This window comes from Passer montanus, unplaced genomic scaffold (assembly GCF_014805655.1).
Source record: "Passer montanus isolate IOZ18808 unplaced genomic scaffold, ASM1480565v1 scaffold29, whole genome shotgun sequence".
Classification (NCBI taxonomy): Eukaryota; Metazoa; Chordata; class Aves; order Passeriformes; family Passeridae; genus Passer; species Passer montanus.
The window spans coordinates 10,475,314-10,500,930 of NW_024367596.1; the positions used below are offsets into that span (position 1 = coordinate 10,475,314).

The following is a 25,617-nucleotide window of genomic DNA, read 5'->3' on the forward strand; positions in this document are numbered from 1 at the left end:
AGCACTGAAATATTGCCATAAGATGCTTACTAATCCTACAAGAGGTAGCCCTAGTGCATCATTGTGGTGTGGTTAAGGACAAAGCACAGGATTTCCAAAGTGCTGTGCAAATCTTGTTGCTAATAACTATGGTAGTTTATTCGTTTCATCATCTCTTATCTTTGGAGAATAAGCACCAGGTGTTTTGCAAGGCTTGTGAGGAGTTGGACACTGTGTAGACCCAGTGGTGAGAATCAAAATGCAGTCAGTAGGTGTGTATGGTAATGCTTGTTCGTTGGTATTAGGAAGAAGGGTTTTGATAGGGGTGGAGGCATCTAGGCATTCTACACCTGAAGATGGTAATTTTTGGTCTATTTTCTCAAGTGGAGAAACTCTCAAAACTCTCTGAAATGCTGCTAATTGGGTAGTTAATAGCTGGAGCTGTGTATTTTAGGGGATTTTGGCGTGGAAGTCCCCTTCCGAGCTTTTCATGACTTGCATTAGTTACTTCCTTTCCAACGGAGGGTCTTTTTGCAGATCTTTCTCATAACCACATTAATTCACACACTGGGCTTTAGGCTGGAGAGCCAGGGCTGGGTTCTTGCTGAGAAGGACCCGGGTTTGGGTGGGCTGGGGCATCTTCCCCCGCTCCGGAGCATTTGCGTTGCCCTCTGGTGGCAAGCGCCCCGGAGCCGCTGGCTACCGGCTCTGCTGTGCCCTGTCCCCGTGTGCCCGGGGCAGATCCACCCTCCCGGAGCCAGAACCCTGCTTAAACCATCCCCGGCTTTCAATCTGGTTTTAATTCAGCAGCCCCTCCTGCAGAACTGTTTCTCCTAACCCACAAGCATGAGTTAGCATGAGAACCCGAAAGTGAACCTGATGGGATGTAGGAAGCGAAACTGATAGTTCAAGACGCGTTGTTGAAATGATGTTCCGAAATACATGGTCTAAGATCTAATTGTAGCTCTCTAATTATTTGCTGTTAGACTTGCCTGAAGGTTTTTATAATGGTTCAGTGATATTAATAGTTTCAGAAATTCGGTGGAGGGAACAAAATAGCAAACAAAGGCTCTGAAAATTAGATAATCTGTTCTTTCAGCTTTAGATGCAATTCCTTTCTTTCTACCAAATAGCTTTCTCTTTATTTCAGGAATCAGTGGTCGGGCTACATTTCAGTCATTTAAAACAACCCCATAGCAAAATATGAGCATGTGTTAAATTCTGGACTCCCAACCAGCCGAGAATTAATTCTGGATGAAATGCTGTTGTGTTCCTTTCAGTGGACGGTGAAAGGAAGCGGTGTGTGTGCAAACACACGCCCTGCAGCCCCCTCCCCAGGGGCAATACCTTGCAGACAGTCTGCAGCCTCTCTTTGTTCTCCCCACCCACGGGGCCGAGGGGGTGAATTCCTGCGTGTGCCTTCCCCGGGCCTGCTGCCCCTCTAATTGTCCTGTTGTCAGAAGGCGTGTGCCTCCCCGAGCCTTATCAGATTCCTCCAAAACCTTGCGAGCAGTTCAGGTGTTGACCCCTTGAGCGCAAACAACTGCGCGCCTGCCTTGGGGCATGGCTGGGAGACCGGGCTTAGTGCTCGCTGTGCAAACCCGGTGGCTTTGTCCCAGGGATGGAGCACCTGCCTGGGGAGGGGACCAGGGGCCAGGGAAGGTGAAAGGCTGGCGGGACTCGAAGCAGCACAAGGGGAGTCCAACAGCTGCTTGTGTCAGCATGAGGATAAGTGCAAGGAGATTAATAGTTATTTAAAGAGCAAATGGGGACACGGCATTCGGCTGTGGCATGCGAGTGTATAAATGCACTGGAATGGCTGCTCCGCCGATAACATTTAGACAGATGGTCCCTGGACTGAAAGGAATGAAAAGGATCTTGGAATATCTGAAAGATATCTTACATTTTAATGGGGCACTTATTTTATTATTTTTGTTTAATTGGATCCCAGGCAGCACCTTCAGCATTTCCAGGCTGTGCTGTCTTGTTAGCACTGACCGCTCGTTTGGCCATCTTTCCCCATTAGCTTAAGTGGCCTGGGATTAGAGAAATAGTTTTTAAGTGAAAGCTGAAACACTATTGTTCTGCTGTCTGTGTGTCTGAGCTGGTGTAGGAGACTGTTTTCATCACAGCTGTCTTCTCATCATTTGCTGGTTAGGGAGTGTGTCTGATTATAATCTCCGTGAGGAATGAAACAATTGAATGGTACTTCTACATTTTTGAGAAGTCTTCAGGTCTCACTAGGATATTCTGGGGCAGGAGGGTTGTTTTTTGATGAAATGCAAAATTATTGATCAGGTCGAAGACTCTTCCTGGTACAGCATGTCAGAATTCTGGCTCTTTCCATATGGAATTAGCCTCGAGGGAAGACGTGTACCAAAAGTCCGTTAAATAGGTCTTGGTTGAGTGAATAGCCTGCAGGAGATGAGACATAACTGTCATCTGTGCTGCCAAAGCTGCAATCTCCTTTTGGAGAAGAAGAACCAGTCTGGATTGCTCTCTCCCCCATCAACTATTTAGCTTTGAGTCCAATTAAACACAAGCTCTCCCATCTAACAGGGGTGCTGGGCACTAATAACATCCACACTGCTCCAGAGGGGGAAACTGAGGCAAGGAGGGCAAATGACTAACCTGAGTCACTGGTTCACCCAGGATTAGGACTCAATATATAATTGCTTTTATTACTCTGCTGCCTGCAGGCCTGAGACAAAGGAGGCCCATTAAGTGCAGGGCTTTTTACACGGTGAGGAGCAATCCCTGCCCTGCAGACCTTGCTGCCTGCAGTAGGGTGAGGGTGGAGGGGGAGGAGAGGTGCCTTGCCCAAGGACACAGCAAGTCGGCGAGGGAGGGAACCACCTCTCCCTTCTCTCTGCAGCCTATCCCAGCTTCCAAAATTAAGTTTTCTGTGCTGTTCCCCCCTGACCAGATCCTCACAGCACAGCTCCTAGTAGTAAGCTGATCCATCCTTGGAAGGTCCCATGTGCCTCACTGAAGATCTCAGAGCACCAGCATCACCTTGAGTGTTTAATAAAACCCCCACAAAATATTAGCTTCTTCTAGTGAAATAGAAACCTAAGGGAGAGCTGCAGTGGGTGGATTAAATTTCTCTACTTCCATTCTGAAGTACAGCTGAAAATGTGAATTTTTTGGGCACATGAAAGACACCTCATCTTTGCCAAGGGACCATCCTGTTTTCCTCTGTGAAAGGCTGAAGTGACTGGTAAAGCTGGGTGTTAAATGGCTTATCCAAAGTTCCCAGGAGAGCTCAGCAGACAGGTTGTGCCCTTCCCTTTCAGGTCTTTGGAAGAGTGTTGTGCTACTCAAAGCTTCAGTAGGGCTGCTGGGATTCCCAGTATTGAGAAAGCTTTTTGTTATGGATCTTGTGGTTGGTGCTCTGACTCAGGGAGCCTTTGCTTCGTGGCTGATAAGAAGAGGATAACCGTTGGAAAGATGAGGGAGTTGTGAGCAGAGTAGCTGAACTACTGACACGTAGGTGAGCTTGATCCCTGTGGGACTGGAGCTACAGGACATTGAGGGGCATGAGCTGCTTGGAGCCTTGGATGAGAGAAAGAGCCTGAGTCTCTTCTGCTGTGTCAGCAGCTAACAGCAGAACCAGGTGCTTTCTTGCTGCATGTTCTTGGCTGAGCCCAGAGCTGCTGGGAATGGGCACCACAAACCTTTGTGATGCTGCTTGCCTTGAGGAGGGCACAGTTAGTGCCCTTGGGACACGCACAGGGATGAGGCTGTGAACCCAGGGTACCTGACTGAATCCCACTTGCCTGCTGCTCTGTCACTCTGGCCAGTGCTGTGTTCTTCCAAGGATTAAAAGCATGTGGCAGTTGTGTAACTTTCTCCAGAATGCTCTCCTACCTTCCAAGCGTTCAGAATTTAAAAAATCAGATATGCTTGTTTTGATGGATTTTTCTCAAGCCCCAGAATGCTCTCCTAGCTTCCAAGCGTTGGTAGTTCAGAATTTTAAAAATCAGATATGCTTGTTTTGATGGATTTTTCTCAAGCAGAATTTGTCTCCTGCCTTTTTGAACTTAGGCTTTCAGTATTGTGATATTTTGTAGCAAAAAAAATCCATGTTTATTTGTGGGTTTTGTGAAGCATAAGTGTTTTGTGAAGAATAACTGTGTGTTTAAGCCAAAATTCTGCTCAAGATGTTTGCTTATTCCCCAACTCCTCTTTTAAGAGAACATGAAAATTAATTTTGTGTTTGCTCTTTTTCCATGTTGTCTAGGAATTTATCACCTTCAATCTTGCTGAGTTCCATCTTTCTTCTCATAGCCTTTTTTCCAGGCTGAGAAGTTGTCATTGACTGTCTCACATTACATTGACATTAAAAGGATTTGCTTATTCTTGTCACTTTCCTCTAAACTGTGTTCCCCTCTCTTTGAGGTGGGGGACCATGGCTACACATTGAATTTAGGTATTAGATGTATTTTTTCTGTTGACCTCTCTTTAATCCAACCTTTGCCCTTTCTGTACTCTGCTCTCAGAGGTTTGTAGTTTTGATGTCTTCCAGTTGTTTCATATATTGTTTGTACTTGAAGGCTTTTAAAGTGCTAAGTAGCACTTAAGCATAGGTAGTTAACTACTAGCAGTTAACTTTACAACTGATTCTTCTTAAGAGAAGAAGCCTTCCATGCTGTCTGTTTCCATTCTACTTGTTGAGAACTTTAATTCTCCACCACCATCTGTGGCTGGTCACTGGGAGTTGAAGGCAAGGTGCAGACAGTGGCACCCGACCGTTTTTCCTCTGAGTCACATTTCAGCACAGTTGCCACCTGAGTTAGAGGTCCTGATGTCATTCTGTGTAGTGGGATCAGATCCATGGCCTTTGTGTAGAGCATCAGACTGTTGAAGATGGTGCAGCCTTGTACAAGTTAGAGCCAGTTGCACTGTAGTGAACCTGCTGAAACCTGATAGAAGCCAGCAGTACCTTTGAAAAGGTCTGACTGTGGTGCTAGATGTAGCAAGCCTGTTGCTCTGTGATGGCTTCCTGCCCTGTAAATCGCCTCCTGGTTATGCACAGGCTGTTTCTCACTGTTGATCCAGTGTGTGACTGAGAAGCTGTGCTCCTTTCTGTTTCAGTCACCAGTGTAAAGAGGGGGATATCCTTTGCAAATCTCCCTCCTGGTGTGACAGGAGCAGTGGTGCTGAGATGGTGCTGTGCATCCTCCATGGTGGAGGCTGTGCCACGTCTGGCCAGCCTGTGCTGATGCATCTCCTTTAACGCTCCTGTGCATCTCTTTGCCTGCAGCCACAGTACACGAACCTGGGGCTCCTGAACAGCATGGACCAGCAGATCCAGAATGGCTCTTCCTCCACCAGCCCTTACAACACGGAGCACGCGCAGAACAGCGTCACGGCCCCCTCGCCCTACGCCCAGCCCAGCTCGACTTTTGACGCCCTCTCCCCCTCCCCAGCCATCCCTTCCAACACAGACTACCCAGGACCTCACAGCTTCGATGTATCATTTCAACAGTCCAGCACAGCAAAGTCAGCAACATGGACGGTAAGGACACAGCATCCCTTCGCTGCCTTTGGTCCCCTTGCCCGTAGTGACTTTATCCTGTAATACATACCCAGGCTTGTGCAAGAACAAAGTGACCCGAGTCCTCTGCAGGGCGTGATGTGTCACACAGAAGGGAGACATTTATCTTGGTTGCTCTGAGAGGGTGTGGTGGGAATTTAACCCTCAGTAATACCACTAAATCCCAGGAGACTAAAATGCCTTGCAAAAACCAGTCACGTAGAGATCATGCATGATGAACGAGTGGCTCTCTCTGGGCCTAGCAGGAGCACTGGTGTAAAACCTGAGGTGGGCATTAGCATTGCCTCAGTGCTTCCCTTGGCTTTCTCCAACATCCCTGGGTTTCTGTGAGGTTTGGCATGCAGGGCCATGCAGGTGCAGTTGGTGCTCCTTGCTCAGACCCATGGAGTGGGAGGCTGTCACTTTGTCTCCTTCTCCTCTCTCAGCTGGTATGGGAACCCCGGTGTGTCACCAGCTGGGATCAGCCCTCTGTGTTGTCTGGGGTTTTGTTAAAGGGGGTGGGGTTGTTTTATTGTAGAGTTTTGTTGTTGGTTTGGTGTTTTGGTGTTTTTTATTTAACACTTTGCTGTCAGAACACTTCCTAACAAAAAAAAAAAAGGCAGAAGCCTGAAGCCCAGCTCTTGATTCTTGGGGGTGCTGGCTTGATTGTTCAATCTCTAGAGACTTCATAGCTCAGGACACAGCACTGCTGGAGCTGTAAAGCCAGCTGTTGTGGTTTGGGGCTCTAGAGTTTGAGATTTTTACAGTGGAGAATATTGTTATCTTAAAGATGTTCAATATTTGCCTTCCTCTCCTGCTGGCACTTGCAGTAGATGCATTGAATAGTGTCCTGCCCTCCACTACCTGAATAAAAGCAAGGACTTAATTTTATTCTTTTTTTAAGCAAAAAAAGAAGGACTTCATACGAAAAGCTAAGAGCATTAAAATGGTGTGGGGTTTTTTTATTTTTCTTTTTAATCTGAGGAACTGCTTTGATCTCAGATATAATCTAGCTGCAAATGCAACTAAAAAAACCCTCCCAGCTACTGCTGCCAGCAAAGCAGCACAGCCCTTGTGCTCTCATCTGGAAAAAGATGCCATATAACCACAGATCACTCTAAGGTTATGTGCCTTATATTTTAAAAGCCTTTTCTGGTAAAATTTGTCTAGAACTGACATTAATAACTTTATTCAGAAAATTGTGTTAAGTGGGGTAAAAGTGTGATAGGTCCAGTCACAACCAGATTTTCATTTGTTTATGCATAAAAGGGTGAGGTATTTCTAAGTGAGGTTGAAATTGCATTTTTTACTCATCAGCCTGTGGAGTGATGCTCTGCTGTACTTCGCACTTGTTTTATGTCCTTGTTTCTCCTATTGCACTGCACACAATATTTATTTTCAATTCCCTTTAGGTAAGGAAACTCTTGGTCAGTTCTACTTTGCATTTCTCAGGGCAAGAAAATGCTGGCTTGGATTTTTGCTAGCTGTTCTGGAGAGGGTCCTTTGAAGGAGATATGAAAAGACGTTCTCTTTTGATACATATGGTACAAAGAATTATCTAACACAGCTGCAAGGAGCCAGAGTGTTTGATGCTGTCCTTTCAACTACAAAAAGCAGCCTTTTGAAATGAGGTTTGAACGTATGTAGTAGGTTGCTCCAGCAGAGATGAAGGCAGGAGAGCTACTAGCAAGCTTAAATGAGATGTTTCACCTCAGTGATAGTGGCTTTTTGGGGTAGAAGTGAGGGCTGAATTTCAATGTGGATCTAGGTAGTGGTCAAAGCTCAGATTACATGCTGACTTTGAAAAAGAAATTAAATTACTGTTTGGTGACTGCAGTCATCAGATGTGTGCAGCCTGGGGAAAGGCTCATTTAGCCTTCCCTACATTTTCATTGCCCTGATGTGGACCAGCAGATGCAGGCGTATTCCCCATGCATGTTGCAAGTCTGTTCAGGTCTAAGTCCATGTATTTTACTAAAGGAATGGGCTCTTAAATAGCTGTCTGATTAGGGGGGAGGGAGTGTGGTCCAGGTGTCCCTGCACTGAGCCAAGTGACCCAGATTTAGCTGCTCGTGCAGGAGCTGGCAGTGAGCTGTACATTCACAGTGGATTATGACAGTCCTGTGCTGCTGGCTGGGGACCTTCAATCAATACACCTTGTGAAGCAGAGCATCTATCCATCTTCAGAGCTCTGCCCTTCTGCTAATTAATCCACCAACTCATTTCACATGAGCTCTTGAGCAGTTGGTAATCTGCGTTCGACAGCTTTATCAGTGGGGTGGGTGGGGAAGGACGTGAAGGCTCTGCTTCCCACTGTCGTCCTGAGAAGTGTGGAAACACGCATGAAATGTTGATGAAAGCAGGAGTGATTGCCCCATCCTCTCAGCAAGAGCAAGTTCTTGGAGTTGCTCCCCCCCATGTGACTTCATACACTTTGATTAATGCCTGTCGTCTTTTTTAATGATGGATTAGGAACTTACCCAACTGGAAGAGTTTCTTCCACTGCAGTGACCTATTAAAAGTGTAATTACTTGATGGCCACACCCTTATTAAGAGTCCAAAACTTGAAAGCCTTGTTTCTTACTTTGTTTGGTTTAGTTGTCTATTTTTTTTTCCTAATTTTCCCTCTTGCAGTTCTCTGGATAACAATATTAAGTAAGGAAATCCATTGTGTTGCACTTTCCCCCTTTATGGAGGGGATGAGCCAGTCTGACCCACCTTGTCCTTCTGAGAAGGGGTTGGTGGTGCCTGACAGAGGACCTGCTGTCCTGGCTGGCACTGTGCTTCACCAGAGCTCCTCTGATCTTCTGGGCTGAGTCATGTCAGATTAGGTCATGGGAGTAAAGGCAGTGAGCTGGGGAAGAGGAATGGATTATTTCTCCAGAAAGCAAGAGCTGCTTTCATAGAGTGATTGGAGACCTGTGAAGGTACTTCAGGTTTCTAAGTCATTTTGTGCATTCAGATCCCAAGGTTACTTCTGTTGGATGTGGGGGAAAGTAGAGAGCATACTTGCTGGTTATTTATATGCTATGTTTCTGAAAAGAGACCTGGAATAATTTTTTTCTTAAAACTTTTTGGTGTTATTTTCTCCTCCAAATTCTGCAGAGGGGGAGGTTTATTGTCCTAGGACAATGGACACTCTGCAAAATCAGCAGTATTTGTGTAATATAGGCTGGGAGGAAGATGAGTGTGACAGCTTCTCTTCTCAGGGTTGTGATGGGCTCTTAATTGGGGGGGAGGAAAAAAAAAAGGCCAAAATTACAAAGAGAAACGCTAGCTGATGCTAGGTGACAGGGTGATTCCATATGTATGAGCAGTTCGCTTTGAAAATATTGCAGATTTTCTCTCTGAAGTCTTTCATGACCGTCAGTAGGAATTCCAGTAAAACATGCTGTCTAATCAGGTTAGGTCTCATTTGTATGCAATGTTGATCTAATTAATGATGACAAATTGAGATTGGATTGCAGAGGACTTCATAAGCATCCTTGATTATTTTTTTAATTAATGACCTCAGAACGTGAGTAAGGATATAAGCAGGTTAATCAGCCTTTTCAGAAGGAAAATCTTTAACAATTGAAATTCTATTGAAATGTTTGAAAACAAAAGCCTTTATAGTCTAAATTGAACAAAGTTTCTCGCATGCACCCTCATACAATAAAACCTTGAAAACCATGCTGCAAAGGAACAAGCAGTTATTGTTTGTAATGATGAAACAGAGTAGGTTGTTGAGGTTGAGGGAGAAGCCCTCTGAATTGGGTGAAGTAAGAACTTAAGCAGAATAGTGTCTCATTTATTGTGGGAGAATTCCCATATGCCCATGCATTGCAATATCTTCTCCTGTTTCTGCAGCAGAAGAAAACAAGGCATTTCCAAAGTGTGGCACCTCAGATTTTTTTGCTTTGTGGAAGTTGCGTGTCGACCTTCCCCACCTGGAGCTCAAATAAATAAACAGCTGCACTCCCTTTTCCCCCTAAAAAATATTTGGCAATCACCTGCCACTGGCAGAACCTGTTAAATGGGGGAAAGCATGATTGCAGTAGGAAAGTAAAAATTAGAATTGTATGTAAAGGTAAGTAAAAGTGAACGTTACTGCCAAATGCAAGCTATCAAAAAATCTGATCCGCCCATCCCCAAAAGCAAGATACCACCTTATAAGTCATGAGAGTCTTTTTTTAAAAGACGAACAGGTTCTTCTTATTCTCTCCCAGGTTTTTGAGCCTTTAGGGTGCAACTACTAAATATTTTCAAACTTTTCTTGATAATCACAAGAAATTGCTTTAAGGTTTTAAATGAAAACTGAAATTTATTTGCAAATTTTTGATTCTGCTGAAGAAAGACACCAAGCCCTGCGAGACTTGCATAATTCAGGTGTTGGCAATACCTGAGTTTAGCAGTTTATTCTCATGCCCTGCAGTAGGTTAGAGCTGAGCTGGGTTGGTCCTTTCGGGGTTTGTTGTGAAACATGGAGCTCTCCAAAGCTGCAATCCATGTTCCAGGCAGGCTCACTGGTTTTCCTGTTCTCAGTAAACTCGGCTGTACCTTCAACCATCAGAAAATGCTCAGATTTCAGACTCTCTTTGCTAGCAAAGCTGAATAATAGTGTGTGTGACATGCATGAAAGCAACTAAGTGGATTGTGCTGGCTGGGGTTAGTGAATTTGGAAAAGCTGCATTTTAAGGAAGCTGAAAAGAATGCACTTAAATTAGTCCACACAAGCAATAACAGGTTTTTGTGGTTGAGAGAACAGATTCCTTGGCTGGGCTATCTCAGTATTTCTATTTCAGATTGACTCATTCCATTTTTATTTTAAATACATTCTGTGTTATGATCCACATAGTAAATTCGGGACATTTTTTGCCAGTCTCTATAAAATGAATTAGAGGACTGTGCATAAGCATAGTGAAGCTGTGAGAGGGCAATTAGATGTGTACATTGCCTTGACTCAACAGTTCCTAATTATGTGTTCAGTGTTCTCTTAAATAATCTCTTCAAGTAGTGCATCATTTCAGTAACTCTGGTCATGTCCAGTATGTCCTGACTGCTGATTATCTCTCAGTATCATAAGTGAAAACTTTTTAAAGGCTGGTGACTCTCACAGTGAATATACCTGAATGCTGTGCTGAGGGTTCCTGTGGAATCTCAGCTTTGTGGTTCCTTGGTGGTGCTGGTCAGTGTCATTGGAGCTTTCCAGGTTCACCCTTTAACCTTGTATTTAAAGCTGTCAGGAGAGAGGGTTTGAACGAGGCCTTGTTGGAGGATTTTGGGTTTTCTCCTCCTCAGAGGCTCCTAGTCAGCAGGGCTGTAGGCTTTGCCTGTTTGCACAGGGCAGTTCTGAAGGGTCTTTGTGAGACTCTTTTGCACAGGGGGTTTGCAGCCCTCCCCTGAGGAGACAAACTGGGCACCTGGGGCCACTCTGGGAGTAAATGTCTTCAGTCCAGCATGTTCCCCTGCAACGTTTATTTCACTGCTGATATATCAGAGATGAAGGGACAAGATGGTGTAATCCAAAGTTGGAGAGGCGATCTGGAAGGAGAAGGCTGTGGAGGAGAGGATGGGGTTGCAGTTTGGGATGCAGGCAGGTGCAGTGCTGGGAGCTAAGGCCTTCGTGGCAGATCAGCAGTGCTGTGGCCTTCATGGCGGATCAGCAGTGCTACCTGTCTCAGGTGAAAAGTGGCTCACATTTGGCTTCCTTAAGCCCTCAGCAGCTGTGCCTGAGCAGTGCTGGGAGCTGAGGCCTTCGTGGCAGATCAGCAGTGCTACCTGTCTCAGGTGAAAAGTGGCTCACATTTGGCTTCCTTAAGCCCTCAGCAGCTGTGCCTGCTTCAAAGGCTGCTTGCAGCACATGTGGGCTCTTGGCACAGGGCAGGTGTCACTTGCCACCATCGCTCTCGTGCAGGAGAGGTGGCATTTGTGTTCTCTTGCTTGAGGAGCTTCTGAGGTGTGTTTCCCTCTGTGTGACATTACAGGGCCTAACACCAAGGCTGCTCAGGCATAAGTAACTTGTCCTAGGTCATCTACCTGGAAAGAGAGGAGCCAGGCTTATTGTCTTTGAAGGAGGTGCCTTTCTCACGGCAGGGAGGTGTTTTCAAGCTCACAAAGCTGGGAAGAACCAGTTCACCTGTGAGAACCAGTCAGGAGGGGACTGCTGGCTTCTGTTTGGGTTTTTATGCTTGAGTAAAATGAGATCTCAGTGCATTAGGTTCCCATTAGAATGTAATTGTGTTTTTTCCCCATAATATCTTTGTCATGTATATTTTGTTTTTATTACCAGTTACCATCTTCTGTTACTCCTTACAAGCAGCTGTACAGACCTGTGGAGCAGTTTCTAGAAAATGCCTTTTGATATAAGCTTGCTCTTTTTTTCCTGCTTTTTTTATGTCCCAGATTGTTTTGTAAATCCTACTGAGGCAGTGTAGCCTTTCTGTGTGAGCAGGAGTTTTGCTCTGTGCTGTTAGACCAGTGCCATCCATGGTGACAGAGCTGAGCTGTGGTGCAGGACTGTGAGGGACAGTCTGTGCCCCGTGCAATGAGAAGGGAAATTATTTACTTACTGTATGAACTGGTATTTGTCAGCACTGGGAACTGAAAATTAGGGTTTCCTGCTTTGAGTGTGTACCCTGATCTTCAAACAGCAGAGTCAGTGTGGGGCACCCAGCATGCCTGCCCTGCTGGGAGAAAGCATCAGATGGTGTGAATGACCTCCTCTCCCCACTAGGGTTTAGCTTCTTGGTTGCAATGTTTGTGGCTGATTCCCTCCCACTGTAACTGGAGATGAGTTAGAGCTCACTGCAGGGATCCTACACTACTCTGGGATCTGCAAGTGAAAAACCATGAGGCTGAACAGAGGATGGGAAGGGGTTGTGTCTCCCACTGGGGCAGAAAATCCCTCTGCTGTTTTGCACAAGCAATTTCTAGTTTTGCTGGCATCATAAATTTTTTCTTCATAATTTTAGTTTTAGCTTTTTTTGAAGGAAAACTGAGGGGAAAAATGAGGTGCAAGAAACATTTTTTTGGTTTTTAAGGAGACTTTTTTTGTCTATGTGAAGATTTTTCTACTTCATAATTTTATTTTTGAAGGAAATAATTTTATTTTTTAAGGAAAACTCTGAGGGGAAAAATTAGGTACAAGAAACATTTTTTTGGTTTTTAAGGAGACTTTTTTTGTCTATGTGAAGAGGAAAAAGCATAATTAAACATAATTTTCACCAGTGCAACTTGCACAAAAAAAAGCCCCACCTACTTTCATGAGAAAGGAATAAAGAGAATCATAATCCTGGATTAGGTATCTTTCACTACACATATATAAAAACAGCACCGTGTGAAAAGGGGGAAAATGTATATGTGTATATACACACACCAAACATACCAATGTGCCTCCAGCAGTATTACCAAAGGAATTAACTTTACAAGAAACAGCCACAGCCTGGAAAGAAGCCATTTTTCAAATAAAAGCTGAATGAGACTTGTGGTTTCTGAGAACTGTGAGAATGAAGGGTTAAAAAAACATTTCCAGATAAGAATAGCTGATGTTGGGAGATGAGTGAACATCTTGAAGTAGGGGAGGGTCACTATTTAAATCAGCTTTTCTTTTTTTTTTTTTCTCCCTCTTAGTTAAAAATTGGCTTCTGCTAAGAACAACATGTAGGATTAATGTAGTACTTTAAATCTTCAAAGTGCTGCACAAACATTAGTTCCCTAATCAGCAAACACCTTTGCTTGGTAGGCAAATCAGGAGTGGAGTCGCCATTTTAGAGAAGGGAAACCGAGGTGCCAGAAGTGCCAAAGCTTCCAAACCAGCAGTTTTGGAGAGGATTTTTTTTTCTTTTTTATGCTTTGGTTTTTTGGTGTGTTTTTTTTTGGGGGCTTTTTTTTTGTTCTTTTTTTTGTGTTTTTTAGTTGTTTTTGTTGTTTGTTTTTTGGTGGTTTTTTTTTGTTTTTTTTTTTTTGGGGGGCTTTTTTTTTGTTCTTTTTTTTGTGTTTTTTAGTTGTTTTTGTTGTTTGTTTTTTGGTGGGTTTTTTTGTTTTTTGTAGCATTCAACACTGGGACTGCCAGTGGGCTGGCATGTAAAAGCTGCTGAGCTCTCCTGGATTTCACAAGTGCTAGGCATGCAAAGCAGCCTGGCAGAGCTGAGAGAAGCATCAGCACAGTTGCCTCCTTACCTTTCCAAAGGTCACGGCTGCTGGCCCAGAAGGGAGGCAGCAGCTCCAGGGCAAGGAGGGTTTCCTCACAGGTTGCCAATTTCCCCCACACCACTGATCTCTGTAACTTAAACTTCTAACTGAGCACTGTTAGAAGATATTTCAACCCTACAAAAAAAAAAAAAAGTTGTGCAAAAACTATTTGAGTGGCTGTTGAATAAGTTGCTTTTGGGTAAATTTTTTCAGGGAGGCTGGTGCAAGAGGTATTGCTCATCATGTAGACAAAGACTGCCCATAGAGATGATCATTCCTTTCTTTAGGTCAGCTGAAATACTGCATTTGTCATAGGTATTATGTCCCTGCCAACTCTATACAGAGCACACAGCAGTTTGGAGGTGTGCTGAAGCAAGAATAATTCTGTGTGTTGCACTGGTGATGCTCTGTGTGCTGAGGGTTTAGCTCCAGTGCTTGGCAGGCTATATGCTGTTAAGAAATTCCTACTTTGTTTTAAAAAGAAGTGTCCCAAGTAGGGATGGCTTCTATACAGAAAGAGCATGAACTTTATTATGCAATGGAAGTCTTTTCATGAGGTTTTGCTGTGTGCAGGTGTGTCAGGTTTGTTATTGTAAACACAGCAGGATAGCTGCCCAAGTAAGAGCTTAGATCCTCTTGCAAACAGAGCTGAGTATTGATACAAACGTTACCATTTCCAGTTGTTCAAGATAACACTTAAACATTGGAACAAAACTTGGAGCTGCAGGAAGAGAGTGCTACTTCTCCCTCATTTGTATTGTTTTATTTCTTTTTAAATGTATTCTGTGAGAGTTTCCTTAACAGAGCAAAATATTACATGTCTGATAAGAAGCAGTGTTTTATCATCTGCTGATACATGTTAGCTGCTGAAGTCCATCTAAATTCAGCTTAGTGGAAAGGTGAAAAATGTGCTGAAGGAAACGGGAAAACAGCACCTGAAGGCTGACCTGGCTTTCATAAACAAATGAGACAGAACTTGGGTCTACATTTTGTGGCCCTGTTGTTATCCCCACTAGCCGTGATGGCCACGCTGCCTTGGGGCTCTCCTCCCCGCATGTGTTGTGCCCTGGGGTGCACCACGCTCTCCTCCTGGGGAGAGGAGGTGTCCTGGAGAGGAGGTGCCCTGCTCACTGCCTGCCTTTGGCTCCCAGCCCAGCCTCGGAGCTGCTCCTGCCCTGTGATTCAGATGTGATCTGGGTAACATTGTGCAAGTCATCCCCTCTGCTCCCCCTGTTCCCCCTTTCCACATACCCACCCTCAATACAGAACTGTGATCCCATGCTGTAAAACACTTAGACCCCTGATGTGAGATGCCCGAGGGGGGCAACTGGACACTGCTGCCTGCTGTGTGTGCCCTATCACTAGCTTTAGCTTTCAGGCCCCTTATTTTGCTTTGTTTACAGGACATCAGAGTCTTTCTACAGACTAACTTTGGAGGCACCTGAAATGTGTCTCCAGGCTAAAACTTGCTGCTTGGGTTATTGCTTCCCCTGCTTGAGATACCGAGCTTCAGCAGCCCTGGGCCTGCCAGGTGTGAGGATTCCTGACACACAGGCCATTTGGGGGCTGTGGCTACAGGGAAAGCCTGTTCCTGTTCTGTAGGCAGAGCACAGGGCTGCACCAGTGCTGCATTAGCTGTGGTGCTGAGCCTTAACAAACTCACCCTGCCACTTGTCAGGGCTCATTAGCTCAACTGTGTGAGCTGTGGCTGGGAGCTGCCTCCCTCCTGACCTTACACTGGGAGAAAACTGAGCCCAGGTTTGCTATCTGACCTTCACCCACAGCTCCTTGGACCCCCCTCTTAAAAGTCAAGGCTGGAAGGGATTCCCATGGGGAAGGGATGTGAGCAGTGCCACTGGGCTTGGTGCCCAGCCTGAAGGGTGTTTGCAGAGCCAGCAGCAGGGCAGGCAGTGCATCCGCTCTGTCTGCGTTTGAGCATCAGCACTGCCATGGGTGGGAGAGAGTCTTCCCATGAGATGTTTGTCCAGTGTCTGAGTACTGAATGATCCCTCTTCGTTAATCAGCAGGGTGGTGGCTGGTTTTGCAATGAGTTCCTTGTCTCCCATCTCTTCTCCTGCAAACCTCTCATACAACTCATTCTTAGTCATTTTTTTTAGGCCCATATTTGGTGAGTTCTTGTAGGCATATGAGCAAAGAGGACTTCAACAAAAAAAGAGTCTGTGCACTTCTAGATATCCTACTAAAACCTCTTATGGTATTGGCACTCAGAAAGGAAGTGGTGACGGCCTAGGAAAATCTTCAGAAGTGTTGTCATTAGTTCCATAAGGTTTGACGAAGACAAAGCATGTAGACTGATTGCTTTGCAATCAGTTTCTACAAGGAATTCATAAATTTGACCTTTATTTGGCATTCCCTTTGTGTGCTGACTTCTCTGATGAGTCATTTTTGCCCATTTCCTTTGCCATGCCTCTTGAGGTTGGAGTCTGTCTTTCTGGGCTTCTTTTTCAGCAGACTGATCTGTGCAAGATAAAGATGGGGAGAGCTGGGTTGTGCTGATGCTGCTGGCGTTCAGAGGGAGCGCTGCAGCACAGGAGGAGCGGCTACATGGGCGAGACGAGTTCCAGGGTGAATTTGCAGGGACACGTGCTGGAAGAAAACCATTTCCATGCTGCATGTCTGGTGTCAAGAAACAAAAATGCTCTGATGCTGTTAGTCACCCTGCTGATCTCAATCTGTTTAATGGCGCTATTTTGTTTCAGTGCACTGATATTCTGACGTGTGTTTTGCAGCTTATTTCAGAGAAGCTTCCGAAACACAGAATTCATGGGGTCCTTTCTCTTAAGGAAGATGGCTTGGTAGCATGTTAAAGGTTGATAAATCACTTGAGAAGGTGATTTCAGTAGTGATTGGGAATGACTGACTTGTGACCTCTTTCTTCTCCACCACACAGGTCAGAGCTGTTGGCAACCCTTGCTTCTGAGTGGGGAGCTCCTGGGCTGTCTCTTACACTGGACACCTGGGATGGCACTTTGTCCACAGTGTGACCCCAGTGTGACCTGCTGGCTGGGGAAGTCAGCATTTCTCTGCTCCCTGGAGGGGCAGAGCTGAGCACACAGGCAGGTGCTGGCTGCTGGGGGGGGGGTGCAGGATGGCCAGGTATTCCTGCAGGCTGGGGGCTTGGGGCAGCCTGCTGCCTTCAGCCTTCCCAGCATGGCTCAGCAAGGGTGTAGCAGTTCACTCAGCCTTTTTAAATGTTTTTCTTCCTTTTTTTTCCCCCCCTTTTTCCACTGGCCATACCAATCTGATTACACCTTCGAGGGATCATCTGCCCCTAAAGCTTAATTAAGGAGCTCGTCTGACTCGTCACTGACTCACCTGCCACTGTATGAGCTCATGTCTGACTTGTCCTAGGAAGATAGTGAAATATGTCAGGCTTCTCTGAAATATAGCAGGTTTTTTGTTTTATTGCACCCCTGATACTGCTGTTGGCTCCTACAGAGGTGAGCAGAAAGATGACTGCCCCAACTTTGTTACTTTTATCTAAACTTATAGTAGCTTGCTTCTTTGTGCCTTGAAAAACCAGATGGGGTTTTGCTTGCACAGCTGTAGGTATGTTAGAGTTAATAAAAAAATATTAAAAATTAAATAACCTTTGAGTTTTGGCTTCAGGCAAACTAGGTGAAATGATGTGTTTTGGAGATGAATGCTCTTGCAGGAGGCAAGATGTAGCTTGCAGGAGAACATCTGCAACCAATCCATTCTGTATGAGATGGGGCCAAGACTTGTTTGTATCTCAGTACCTGTTCAAACATGTTATACCATAGCAAAAAGAGATTTTGAATGCATTGAGGAAGGGTGGGTAAGAAGGAAAAGAGACATCAAGCTGAATGTTTGCTTAATAGCCTTGATTTCTTCATTAAACTTTTAAGCACTTTAATAATCTGATTAGCTGCTTTCAGAGCACGGAACAGTTTTTCCTTTCTTTTTTCTTTTTTCTTTTTTTTTTCTTAAAAGAGAAAAAAAACCTCTACTCATCTAGGTGCTGTGAGATGAGCTTGCTTTGTGACCTGGAGCAAATCCGCTAACTGTTTGCTACTTTTCTGTAGTCACCCTGAGCACTGTTGGTGGAAGGATGTTCTGTAATACACTTGATCAAAGGCAGTGCAGAGGTTCAGTTACCAGGCTGCCTGCCTGGACCCCGGAATGCAGCTCCCAGTCCAAAGCTCCTTGCAGCTATTCCCATCTCCCATGCTCTCTGTCCTCTCAGAACTGAATGTAGCATGAGCATCTTGCAACGGCAGCTTGCAGAGCTCATTTGCCTGCCTTTAATTGTGCATTTGAAATGCCTCTGAAGGCCTGTGGCAGCAGAGAACAGTTACATGACTCAGGAGTGGCTGGAGTGGTGAGGCTGGCAATAGAGGCTCTCATGCTGAGGTTCTCTTATCACTGCACTGATGGTTCTCATCATCCTATTGAGCTCTGCATTGTTTTGGGGTTGTTTTTGTAAGACAACCCCAGAGATGTACATGCTGTATTTCTGGTTTGCACGTGTAGCTAGTGTGGGTGTTGAAGGTGCAGACTGTGTATAACTGGGATTTGTTGTCAGTGGAATGTAGCAACTGTTAGTCAGATCTTTTTGCTTGTCTAGTAGGCTGAATTCCTTGCTGAGGAGATGAGAGAACTGATTTGGGCTGATTCAGGTGGACAGTGTGAACACAGTGCCTCTAAAATCCTTTCAGAGGAAAGGTGCATGCATTCCAAGTGGTCTGTTCCAGGAAGAGATGGGGTTGTAGTACTACCTGGGTAGTATTTTGCTAGTGCTTAAAACCAGCAGACTGTTGAGGTTTTTTCTACCCTTTTGTCAAACCAAATCCTGCTGTGTGACTTCACCAAAAGTGCTTATGTAAGTGGGGCAGCCCTGGTCATGTGCTGATCTTTGTCAAGACCTCTACACAAACAAATTTAAGAGCTGCAAGATGCACATATGCCTGTCCTCTGCCTTTGATGTCGACAGGGCTCTTCCACTTTGCACTGGCTCTTCAGGAGGAGGTTATTCTTACTTCCAAGTCTCCATGCCTTTGTCAAATCCCTAATGACTCTTGGTGCTGCTGTTCATGTGTGTTCCCTGGCCAGCTACCAGGAAGGCCTCCTACAGCTTGTCCACACTTGGCAGATAAACACCCATGGGAGGCATGGCCTTGGGCTCTCTGCAGTGTTGCAGGGACATGCAGGCTGTGCCTAGATGTGCTGTGTCTGTGTAGGGCTGCAGCCATGGGCAGGGTCATTGGCTCTGGCACATGGCAGCTGGAATGTGGTGGTTTAGGGATGTGCAGGGATGGCTTGCTGTGCCTGAACTTCTCCTGCATGTCACACACAGGGTCAGCATGTGACCAGGCATCAGTCCCTGTAGCTGCACCATGGCCATGTCTTGAGCAGGAGAACTGTTTGCTTTTGCCTTGCCCTGCAAGACTTATCCTCACCTGGAGAGATGGTCAGGGTTGTGTTCAGGTGCAGATTATACCACTCCAGTGTGCTTAGGGCTTCAGACAAGAAGAATTTAGGTAGTCTTCTTGTCCTTCCTTGAGTTTGCTCTTGCTGGGGCTGCATGAAGCACCTAATATGTATTTCAAGCTGCCCAAATGGGTCTCTGTCCTGATGCTCTGGTGGCTTATGCAGTCTTCCATTTCTTCTTTCAGAGCTGGGCTGCTGTGACACTTTAAAGGCTCATCTCTGGAGAAATCCTCTTTTGCACAGAGTTTCCAAAGTGATTGACTGTCTGGGGTTCTTTTTGATTGCTTAGGAGCTCCCATCCTAAAATCACTGAGAAAGGTGGCTGAAGCCACTAATGGCACTCTCTTAGCCAAGCATTGGCTTAACACTCCAGTTTTATCCCTGTTGTGTGCAAACATTGCCTTGTTCCCAGAAACCTCTGTTGGCTCCTTATCTGAATTGGGTGATGTAATTATGCCTCCCAGCCCACTATTGCAATGGGAAAATGGGTTCCTCTTGTTGGAATTTTCAAGGAGCTTGCTCCTTGGAGCAGCACACATCAGCCTGTGTGGGAATGGGGTGTTGGGGGTGTGTGTTTTGTTTAGTGTTTTTCCCCTTGGCTACACGAGCAGCTAAAACCTGTAACCTACAGGAGTTGGAAGCTTCAGGCAGAAAATTAGCTTAGGTTGGTAGAAGAGTTGAGATCGCATTTTTCTTGGCTAATTAAAGGATTAAAGGTGCAGAGATTTAGAGCGAACTGTCAGTGTGCTACAGGAGAGAGCCTTTGATGGTTGAATCCAACTTGAGATTAAACAAATTGTATTTAAATAAGAAATACATGGCAACAGTTACAGTCTATCTGGGCCTCTCCATTCCTTGGTGTCCTTCAGGGTCAGGTAGATGGTGTGCTGTGGCTAGGGCTTCTCCTCCCTCACCAGCTTCCTTCTTCCCACATGCTTCCCTCTGGGGTGTTTGAATCTGTAAAATTGGGGTTTTATTTCTTCTAACCCAGTGCTTAGTGTAAAGGAGCCTTGCACTCTCCCTTACACAATAATGAACTGCTGTCCGTCGTAGCAGTAGCGTGGTCACATGTTTGTTGTGTGTTTTGTAGTATCTCTGATTCCATTTAGGGTTTTTCTACATCCGGGTGCTTTGCTGTCTGCAGCTGGAGAGCTAAATGTTTTCACTCTTGTGAATTTTTCTGTTGTTCAGCTGAGAAGGTGGTCAGCTGGTTTAATGGTGTCTTCTTCTTACATAGTGGCTGGTAGAATTCTAGAGAGGCAGTGAACTTGTGCAGGTTCCAAGTCCTTGACTTCTTTGATTCCAGTTGATTGTCTTTGATGGGCTACACTTGCAAATGGCTTGCTAGTGTTGGTCCCAGCCCTTCTCCTGCCTTTTCATTTGGATAGCGTTACTTTCAGGGCTGCTAAGGGGATGCTTTTAAGTGTTGCCCTTGATAGCACTTGCAGCGGTGCAGGTTTATGAGATTGGTGGTAGCTATCTCAGAACAAGGGCAGGAATTCATCTGCACAGCTTGGTGCAGGGCAACAGCCTGTTCTGCCCGTGGAGAATTTGCACCTTTCTCTGTGCACATATGAGCTGTAAGGAAAATGGGAGTGCCAGACAGTGTGAGTGAATAACTTCTGATGTTGCAACTCTGTCTTGTTTTGTTCCATTTTGTTTTACTCCTTTTTAGTGAGGAAGGGGCTTACCTTTTGTTACCTGCCACCTGTAGAAGATTGTGAGGGGGTTTTGTTTCTTTTTATTGTTGTTGTTGTGGCGATTAAAGAAAATCACAAAATTGAAACTGGTAAAAAATCTGCTGGGATTCCATAATCACTCAAAAACATGGCATTACTTACTAATTGGGTGTGGTTAGTTGGGAAATCTGACTTTAAAATTATGTTTCCCAGGGAACTATTCCCATTCTCATTGTTATCCAGTAACAAAGACTGCTTTTTGGTTGGGAAAGCAGTCTTGCTTTGAATGGGCTAGGTCTTCTCACAAAGCATCTGTTGCTTGGGGTCTTCAGAGCTTGCAGTTTGCAAATGAAGCAGTGCAGAGTGGTGAGCTCTGCAGGGACAAAGGGCTGTTTGGTGTTTTCCTTGGAAAGCTATCTTCAGGTTGTGGTTGCAAGGATTTGCATCTAAAATCCACATTAATTCCTGTTATATTTCCAGTTAGATCATGCAGATGGCATTATTATCTTTGCTACCAAGTGAAATAAATCAATTGCTAGGTATTGAGAGACTTGATGTAATCTATTTCAAATAATTTATAGATCTGTTACATTGTCATGGAGTATTTGGGTAATCCTTTGGAGTTTACCTAGCAGGCTTTTGTAGATCTGCCTGTGAAGTGCATCCAGGTGCATGCAAGCTCACTTTATACACTTGTGCTTTCTTGCTGAAATTTCAAAGCAGCCTAAAAATCAGAGATCTGCACTATGCTGTGTTCAAGCCTTCCATTTCTTCTGTGGCATGTTACCGCACAATTCCCTTTGGCTTGCATGTCCACTGGGATGTGGTTTTGCATTCTACTCTTAGGGAGCAGGAGATGCAAAACTGAAGATTAGTTATTTCTCTGAGGGGTAGGAAGGACTGCTGCTAACATTTTCTGAACTCATTGCAAGCCCTCCTCCCTTTCTAAATGCTGCTCTGTGGAACAGCTTTTTTCTCTTTGCTGCAGTTGTACAGTTCCCGGGAGTATGAGACAAAATGAAGGAGTACCCCAAACCTGGTATGGGTTTGTTGATCTTCCAAGCAGAGGAGATGCCACAGCACTGATCTCATGGCTGGCCAGGGGTGAGGTGCTGTGTTTTTGAGCAGGGAATGTCCTGATGGCTGCTGCAGCAGCTCTGCTGTGTTCCTCAGCATGGAACTTGATGAATTGTTTCCCACGGTACGTAGGAAAATCAAGGTCTCAGTTCAGTAAGGCACTTGAGTGAGTGCATAACCTCTAGCACGTGAATATTCCCAGTGAAATCTCTTGGGTTCTGTTGGAGTCAGCAAGGCTACTCCCAACCTTAAAGGTAGGCATCTGCTTAAACACCTTGCTGAATCATGTCTTGACTTTGAAAGTAGGCTCAGGAGAAACCACATGAGTTGACTCAAGGACTGTGCTTAGCTAGGTCATTGAGGATGGAAGGAGAAGGCTGAGGAGGAGGATCTGGGTAAAACAGAGATCCCAGAACTCTGCAAATGCTGGCAATAGCTGACTTTCTTGCCATTCATCCCCAAAGCTTAATTGTATGAATAAAAGGTTTAAAGGTTTGACTTAGTCACCATTCATCCTAAATATTCTGGAGCTGCTGTCATGCTTTATTGACCTAAGATCTGAGTTACTGCATCTTTGTTTTCAGTAAAACTATGACTTGCTCAGTTAGATTTAATTTTTGTCTTTCCTAATCCTTATGTTTTCACTGTGACTCAGATCTAGAGTGTGGCCTCGTTGGGTCAGTAATTCCAGAAAACAGAGGGATGTTTGCAGAAATGGTTTGGTTCAGTCTGGATTCTCTATTGTCTAGGAGAAGGAGAGGGCACTTTTCTGGTGGTCTTCATACACAGGAAGAACATTTGTTCCTGCTTGGTGTCTCTGTGTGAGTTTGTTGCCTCGCTCACCATCCTGGCCCGAAAAGCTTTGCTGGCTTTTCACTTTAATTATCAATGAAATGCTCGACAAGCAGGAGAACAATATTTGCATAGATGTAATTCTGGAAGTTGAGCGTAATGTGATCAGGAAATGGGACAGGCCCTGGCTGTTATCATGGAAGAGACTTGCTGGTACTTGCACTTAGTTTAAAATGAAATAAGATCTGACTCAGGATAGTTTCCTGGACGTTAACAGAGAAGACTCAATGCCATTTTGGCAAGGGTCTGGCACTATCCTTTCTGCACAGGAACAAAAGAGATTTCTGGCAAATTCATAAATTTGTTCTGAAAGGGCTTCTAACAGTACACTGACGATTTAGAGGAAATGGCCTCCCTTGGAGCAGAAAAGCAAAGGCGTGTGTGTGTGTTTTCAGGACTTTCTTTTTCTGAGATAGAAGCCGAGGAACAAGGCGCTTGCGTGCTGTGCCAGTGAAATCTCCCTGGGAAGACATGATGCTACTTGCAAGGTATGCACAAGACAAGACCAGAGGCGCCGCAGTGCTTGATTACTGTCAAGGACTCAGTTGGAACTTGCCTTTGCTCTTTGGCCTGCAGCATTTATGTAGAAATTGGGGACGCTGCTGCTTGCTTCCAAAGCTTTGCCTTGATGGGTCCTGCCCACATCTAGGCAGGGAGGAAGGAGCGGGGGGGCTCAGAACCTATGAAGTAAACAGGAAAATTACTCACCTTAATGATGCATTTCACTGGCATTGCCACTTTGAGAGCCTGTCAGGTTTAATACTTTCTGTCTTCCCTTCCATCGCCTCCCATCGGTGTGATTAATAGTCTATTAGAAGGATGAAGTGGAGAGGTATCTGCACCTTCCCTCAGGTGGAATAAACAGGAGGGGAAGCAAAGTGAGGAGGAGAAAGGGGATCACCTTTGTCCATCTGAGCCATTTGGTCTTTGTTGAGAGTGCACATCCAGAAGATGTGCATTTACTGACTTGGTTGGTGGCCCCTTGATTTATTCCAGTTCATGGGTGAGCCCCTTGGCCTCCCAGTTAGCTACCAGCCCTGCTCCATGGGGTGCATTGGCCAGTTCCCCACTCCAGAAGCAGTCAGCACTTGGTCACAGCACAACAGCTGTAGCACTATAGGAAGGCAAGGAAAAAAATACAAATTATTTGAATGTGAAGTTCTTCAGGGATAATTTGCTCTTTTTGTAAAGTACATTGAATCTGAAACCTAAGTCAAGAAAGATCAAATAGGATAGAAAATGTATCTGGGCAAAGGTGTTTAGTATGAGAGGTCAGAAGACACTAAACCTGTTTTTAGCTTGGAATTGCTTGAACTTTCTTTTCTGTATCAGAATGGAAGTGCAAAGACTGGTTTGCATCTCCTGTGACCCTGTCCTGCCCCAGCTAGGAAGATGGGCCAGTATTTGACGTAAATACTCTTACCCTCACAACGTGCTGACCCTGTGGTATTTTACAAGTAGGCCAGTCCTTTGGCATGAGCCAGAATTTGGGTGGAAATCTGTCACCATCCAGTAAAGTGTCCTGCTTTCCAGGCTGTTGAATGGCTGGTGCAGCCTGTGGCAGAGTGCCTCATAGTTCTGAGACTCTGACACTAATATGCAGGCTTAGGATGTTGCTGATTGAAAAGACTATATTGCCAGACCAACTTTGTTGTTTTTGTTTGTGTTTTGTTTTTGTTTTTTTTTTAATGTATTCTCTTGTCCAGCTTGGCTTCCCTCTGGTGTAACAGATACTGTACAAGTGACTCATTCACTTTCCTCTGAGTTATTAATAAAATCCCCTTATTTGCAGATGAAGGAACTAAAAGGAGTTTTGTACTAACATTGTACATTAGGCATTTGCTTGTACCCTGCTTCTTCCCCTGATCTTTAGCTGGTGTGGAGCTGCCTGAATCTGTGGCTGTGTCACAAATTGTAGAGGACCCAAAGCCTCTATCTATTCTCTGTGGGCCTGCAAGATCTGACCTGCTTGTCTGGGACTTCCACTGCTGACTCATGTTTTTGAAACCAGGTTAGAAGTGGGGGGAGCAGACTAATTTTGGAGAGCTTTGGGATTTTTGCTTTGCTGTTTACTTTGTGTTAATTGAGCAACCTGTATGTATTGCTGTGCTTCTTCCCTCATGGTTGAGTTCATCACCCTTTGACTTTCAGCAGGGGACAAAAGTGACAGGGAAATGCACTAAAAATTGGTGTCTGGTTACTCCAGAGGATGTTTCCTCTAGCTGATTAGGGTTTTTGGAGTTTGGCTGGTAGGATGGAGCATGCTGCAACATGCCAACTTGAAACAAATGAGATCTGGGAGGGTAATGGTGAACACACAGCAGCTTTCCTCTTTGGCTGAGCCTGGAACACATGGCTGTAAGAAAGTTGAATCCCCCACACCAAGCTAGGAGGAGGTTTGAAATGGCCAACCTGAACTTTAAGTAAAGTAGTCCATGAGCAGAACAGGTTCTGGTGCTCAGTATCAGAGGCCAAGGCACATGAGTCAGGAGCAGTATGTGGTGGGGAGGTTTTGCTGTTGGGAGCCTGAATATGTTCTTTTCAGTTCATTTCTGGAGTCCTTTGTAACAGAACTCAGATTTTCCTTAAAATACAGGTTGAATCAGATCTTATATTCAGATTTGAGCTCACAAATTCTCTTACACACAGGCACACACTGGCTTGAACAGGCAGTGGTTAACAATGCTACCAGAAGTTAAGCATATGCTGAAGATTTTTTTACTAAATCAAGTCCTGGAGGTTTTTGCCTGCAGCATTGGGATATGCATTCTGGTGTAATGAGTAGAATTGCCTGGAAGGACTATTGCTGATTATGTCACTGTGGCAGTGTTCAGCTGCTCTGACGCT

At 45.0% G+C, this 25,617-nt stretch overlaps 1 protein-coding gene across 7 annotated transcripts in view; it reads left to right on the forward strand.

Annotated features, from left to right (window-relative positions):
* TP63 (tumor protein p63) overlaps positions 1-25,617 on the forward strand; it is a 102,100-nt gene that overhangs the window by 47,300 nt on the left and 29,183 nt on the right. For all 7 annotated transcript variants that reach the window (XM_039713576.1, XM_039713575.1, XM_039713571.1 and 4 more), the window contains one exon: positions 5,246-5,500. In XM_039713576.1, coding sequence (XP_039569510.1) covers positions 5,279-5,500 — 222 coding nt within the window. In that variant the 5' untranslated portion in view covers positions 5,246-5,278. The remainder of the gene's footprint in view (positions 1-5,245; positions 5,501-25,617) is intronic.